The 6,140-nt window shown below is 38.7% G+C and overlaps 1 protein-coding gene across 2 annotated transcripts in view; it reads right to left on the minus strand.

Moving 5' to 3' along the window:
- The window catches only part of CFHR5 (complement factor H related 5), a 28,340-nt gene extending 24,005 nt beyond the window's left edge, over nt 1-4,335 (minus strand). The window contains exons 1-3 of one of the 2 annotated variants that reach the window (XM_021682503.1): nt 4,275-4,335; nt 1,372-1,563; nt 83-259 (exon numbers count right to left, since the gene is read on the minus strand). In XM_021682503.1, the coding sequence (XP_021538178.1) occupies nt 83-259; nt 1,372-1,563; nt 4,275-4,335 (430 nt within the window). Of the gene's footprint in view, nt 1-82; nt 260-1,371; nt 1,570-4,274 lie in introns of both variants that reach the window. The other variant, XM_021682504.1, reaches the window with a different exon arrangement.
- Nucleotides 4,336-6,140: the final 1,805 nt, after the last annotated feature.

Below are 6,140 nucleotides of genomic sequence, written 5' to 3' on the forward strand. Positions count from 1 at the left end.
TACATTTAGCCCCTGACAATAGATATATTTTTTAAAAAATCACATCACATGTCAGGATGTGAAAGGACAGCATTTTACTTACTGGTGGAGCTGCATTTGGGAGGAGAAGACCAGCCATCTTCCAAACATGAAATGGTGTCACTATTACCAGGAAGGCTGTAGCCGACATCACAGATAATTTGTACAGTGTCACCTTCCAGGTGTGTTTGTCCTGAAGATGCAGAATGACCATTTTCCACAGAAGGAAAGAAACACAGTCCTAAGAACCAAAAATTGTTTAATGTACAAGATGGAAGTGGTAAAAAAAAAAAAAAAACCTAAATTTCCTTTTTACAGTATTTTAAGAAGAATGGCAAACTTTCAAAACTGAAATCAGGTATGAAAACAAAATTTCTAAAGAACTCTGATCATGCTACTATATATATGATATTACTTTACAGAAGTAATTTAGAAGAAGATATTTAATCTACAGAAGTAAATTAACATTTCATTCTGTTCTATGGTTTTTACAAAAAATATTTGATTTTTATAAACTTTTCTAGGTACAAAATTAGATTTTAATATATCCATTTCTCTCTTAATTCTCATAAATATTTCTTAAAGAAGGAGAAAGACCACTACTGTCTCCTTTGTTGGCTCATATTTTCTGCCTGCCATTGTTTTTTTCTTTTTTTTTAGATTTTATTTATTTATTTGAGATAGAGAGAGAGTGGGGGGTGGGGTGGGCAGAGGGAGAGGGACAAGTAGACTTCTCGATGAGCACAGAGCCCAGCACAGCGCTTGAGCTCATGACCCTAAGATCATGATCTGAGCCAAAATCAAGCATCGGATACCTAACCAACTGAGCCACCCAGGCACCCCCCATTGCTTTTTTGCTTAATATACCTATTTTCTCTTGAGTCTGCTCATCACATTCACTTAAGGATTAATATAGATATCACTGTAAGAACAAAAGACGTGTTTTACGGAAAATATGAAAGTGAAACTATTTACACTTACACAATCTTTTCAATACTCAAGAGAATGGTAAGTTTCAAAACAGAATGTGTATGTAAAAAGATTTGTTTTAAAGGAAAAATATGCCCAGGCTAATACCAAACAAATATTAGGGAATACATATTAATAGTCAAATACATAAATCATCAGTTTAAAATTAAAATGTGTAAAGCACTTCTAAGTAACACGAGAAAGTTCACATATCTATTCTTCATTTGGTTTTCATAAAGGGCTTCTCAAGAAAGGACTACATTTCTCATCTTTGCTGGCTAGTCCTGATCCTGTGATTGCCTGCCAAGGGCGTGACGTCACATCTGGTACATCTCTATTTACTGAATGATGCATCCACATCTACTGATCAGGGCATTTACTCACTGAGACACTTGGGTGTTGGTGACCATCCTTCTTCTGTGCAGATTATGCGAGTCCAAAAGGATCGTGAAGGAGATGTAAAATTATATTCACAAGAATAATAATAAATTTCCCCAACAGTAATTAGGGAAGGCTTCTCATCGTACTCTTTACCATATATAATTCCGTGGTTTATTTTTGGAAAAACACAATAGGAAAACGCTGGGAAAAATAAAACAAAACTGAAGAATTAACCTACATTAGTGAATCATTAAGTCATCTTTTAATCATCTCTTTGTTTTTTTTTTTCTTTCATCCAGCTCAAGTTCCTTTACCCTTACATGCCTTCCGGTGTTCTAATCAGTCGAGAACAAAAAACGGTCTCTAATTAAGAGTACAAGAGTATTTGAAAAGTCCGTTGTCAATGAACATGAAATTTATGTTTGAAGTCACGTGGAATAAACTCTCTTGCGCAGTAACTTCGAGAAGAAAATCCCACACAGCGATCTATGAGCGGCGGCCGAGGGGAGCTGGTCACGGGTCCACACCGCGAGCTGGCAGGCAGGGACAGAGTCGTGTGGGCTCCCCGGGCCTTTCCTTTTTCTACTCTGATTCAGTCTCTGTGCTGTCTGGTTTTTCCTGGTGCTGGGAGGATGAAGCAGTTTTGTTTTCTCCTTATGTGAATAAAGAAAACAACTTCCAGAAACTCAGCTCACCAACCAGTTACCTCGGGAAACTCTCTTTTGCATTTGTCTAGAGGTGACTTTCCGTGTGGCACAATATTTCACACTAGTGATTCCTGTGCTTTTTAACCTGCGAAACCTGGGGTTACTTATCTGTTTACAATTTGATAGGAGGCGGAGGAAAAGACCCGCCATTAAACATTGACAGTCACACCTCCCATAATTCTTTTTCCAGACATGCTTTACGCTCCCCTCAAATTACAGCGTTTGATTTCCATGCATTTCTACCTATGTATACTTTGCTATCCAGAATAACGTCCCTTCCATTCTCCAATTGTCCCCCTTCTACCTATCCTTCAACACTCATTCTGCAACATTTAGCAAAAATATTCATTGTGCGCACAGCGATGTGATACTTCTGAAAGTTAACTTCTCTTGGCAGACCTCCCTTAGCCAGTCACCCCCTCCAAAAGTAGGAGATGATGTCTGCTGTCTCTACATTCTGATAAAAGCTCATGACTACATTTCCAATGAAATCGAGACACACCCTCATATATATACACACATGTATCACACGTATCTACATAGACACACATAGTCTTGCAATCTATTTACTTATTGACACGTTTTGCTTTCCTCCAAGGACACTCAAAGCTGTAGTGAGGCACAGAGTTCTCATTTTCTTTTGAGCTTCTTTGCTGCAACATGCAGCATAATATAGTGCTCGATCAGTATTTCACTATGGAACGTATGCAGGGTTCTTATATAAGCGTGACTTTAACGCGCTGTTTTTGCTCTGGGACCAGAGCACCTCAACACGCACCTCAGCCTAACTGCAACACAAAATTAGAAGCCATTTAACAGCGACACAAATTCTGGATAGACCTTCACTGAGGGTTCTCCGGAGACTAGTTTGAAGTTTGAATATCTTTTTCTGGGTTCTGGGTTGTAAAAATTCTACATATTATTCTCATATTTTACACTTCCTTTCCCTGCTTTTTGCCCATTTAGAAATCCTCTCTTAATGCCATCACTAACAGATGTTTAAAACAATATTTATCAGACACACAGGTAAAAAAAAATCAAATACACCTATTTATACAGTTCTTCAGTGAGGCTGTTGTACAGTCTAATCAGAGAATTTGGTATTTTTAATTAATTTTAATTTAATTTTTAATTTTTAATTAAGCAATGCCTGTTGTACTTTTACCCCCATCAGCTAATTGCTCTCCTGTGAGTCTATCTCAATGTTAAAAGTAGTAACAAACAAAAGGAGTTTCCAGTCTATAGAAATAAGGTTTTATAACTTTTATGAGGGTGGCTCTTAAAAGTAAAGCATTTTTAATGTTCCTATTTTTCTCTTAAGTTAGGATTAAAGAGAAACTTTCCCCAAAGAACGTCCATTATATGCAAAAATTAGCAAGCAACACAATAGCAAAATAAATCCCTCCTGGAAATCAAACAATAAAAGGTAGGACTGAAACTCCACTTCCACATGTGGTCTAATCAGCGATCTGGGATCTTGTTAGAGGTTTCGTTTGCAATTATTTGGATATGATGATTTTTATTTCAACATGAAATAAGATGAGACAGTTTTTAAAATATTGTAAGATGTGGTTTATAGTTTTAATAAAGGATGGACAATTTCTTTTCACTTTTAACATTTGCTGAAGAGCTCAGAAAAGCAAGTAACAACCAAAAAAAAAAAAAAAGATAACAACTCATTGACATTTCACTGGCTTATTACACACAAAAATTAGTATATACTGCACTGTTTTAGTAAAAGAGATTCCCCTTTGTTGAATGATAATTAGATTGAAAAAGGAATTTCCTGGTTTAATAATATTTAAATCTTAAATTAACAAATCTATGAAAATGCAAATATTTTGAAGGTGTCCAGATTTTCTTGGGATGCTTTTTCTAGCCAGTGGCATTGCAGAGTTTATGGAGAATTACACTGGTACTTGACCCTTTTGACTTTATTATACGCAGCTTTTTCATCCTGTAATTCCTCTCCAAATGTTGTATTTGGTGGCTATTCACACGGACAGAGAAAATAATTTCATTCTATTTTCTCTTAATTTCATATTAGAAAACATTTTGATAAAATAGATTAAATTATAAGGCTTTATTTAAAATGTTCTTACCTATTTATTCATTTTAAAACATACACACTAATACACACCCAACACACACATATGAGAGAGGAACTAAATATTCAGGTCTGCTTTCGTGTTTTCAACTTACCTTGCACCCCAACAGTAGAAATCCAGAAGATTAGAATGGCATTAATTAAAAGCAGCATGCTAGATTCTCCTGAGCACATATGCTTCGAAATGGTCCAACAATGGTGGTGTTGCTCCAAATCTTGCTTTCATTTGGGGTGATACGCATGACTTTTGAATTTCAGTGCATTCAGTGCCAGGAAGCTGGGGTAGTGAAATACTTTCGGTAAATATCAAAGTTCACACAGGGTAGTGTGAAAAAACTAAATAATGTCTTATTCTGTTTTCACATCAAGACTCTAAATAGCTGGGCAACTTCCTGGCTGCAGTTACAAAGTTTCTAAGTTTGAAGCACTCAGAAATGGACCTCAGAGGAGGGGAAATGAAGCCCTCCCTTGCCTCTCTTCTTGCTAGCCATGAGGTCAGCATTTGAGAAGGCAACCAAGTGTAGGTCATTCTAATGTCATGTCCATCTTTAGTTATTATAAATTCCTCTTCAAACTGGCACTAGGAATCAGGCTCCCTCTTAATAATTGTTATACATTTGTAGATATTTTTTTAAATGTAGTCAAGAATAATTTTGTGAAATAACGCTTCCTGAAATTTTTGAACAAAGTATATTTCAAACTCCTTTAGGTGGGACTGGCAAGAATGGCTAGGACAGAAGTGTGGTAGATTCCCTTTCCAAAAGGCAGAAATAAAACTGGATAAAATTATTAAAAAAAATAACCATTTATAGTTTCTGTAAATTGGCCAAAGAGCATACTGTTGAGAAATGTTTATTAAAGAAAATCTCCATAAGTCTCACTAAAAAAAGAGTGGCTACTCCCATCCTTCTGTGGCTCACACGTTTGACTCAGATGGGCAGGCAGGCCTTGTGACTGGTGGCTTTGCTGCCCTTCTCGTGCAGGATGACTTTGTAGCAGATCTTGGAAAACATCCACACCCAATGACACTGTTGAATACAATAGAGATTATAGTGGGAAACAATCCAGGAAGGCTAATGTCTACATGATACTGTTGGGGCAAGTAACAAAATGGCAGGCTAGCTGGAAATTTAACAGGGAAATTTGGAGGAAAAAGGCAAAAAGGGCCCCACTAAGATAACACTTACTGCTGGTGGTCCAGAAGTCACTGGACATAGAACAACTGTGCCCAGAGAAATCAGAGAGGGCCCTGTGACCTGCTAGTCCCTGGTTAAATGTGGAGCAGGCTTGTACACTCCCTGAACATTGAAAGCATTTCCTAACCCACATAACAGTTTCAGAGACAAAAGGTAGGATGTTTAGTGGGTCGATGTGTTTAAGCATAACCTCTGACCCATTATGGGTTGGCTAACTCCAAGGCTTAACCGACACAAATGTGCATATTCCCATTAGGGGCAGAGCTGGAGGCATCAGGACTGTTTGGGCAGAGTGGGGCCAGGAGCGCTGACCAGGGCACTCTCAGATACCTGGGGGCCCTGGTTGCTGATGAACATCAGGACCCCATCAGACAGCCAGTCCAAATGGGGACACTGTTGTCAGGTTAGAGCTGGTGTCTCAGAAAGACTTTCCGTGGGTGGGCTCCTTCTACTCGGAGGGCACTGAGGTCATTGGGGTGCCCCGGCAGCCCAAGGCCGGGTGACAGGATACAAGTACACATGAGCAGGCCTGGAAGTTGAGGCAGGAAGGAGACCTGCAACAGGCAATGGTGGGCGAGGTGCATCACAGGGGAGAGCTAGTGGGGGTACGGGGTATCAGCCTAATGAACAAGGCCTACCTACACATTATGGAACATCCTCCCCAAAAGAAGAGCCGCAGGTTTTTCAACTGCCTTACTAGGAAATGGCCTGCCTGGCAGGACAGTGTATCCGCCGTATGGAGACCCAGGGGAGTCCTGATTC

Source organism: Neomonachus schauinslandi, chromosome 6 (genome assembly GCF_002201575.2).
Source record: "Neomonachus schauinslandi chromosome 6, ASM220157v2, whole genome shotgun sequence".
In the NCBI taxonomy this organism is placed as follows: domain Eukaryota; kingdom Metazoa; phylum Chordata; class Mammalia; order Carnivora; family Phocidae; genus Neomonachus; species Neomonachus schauinslandi.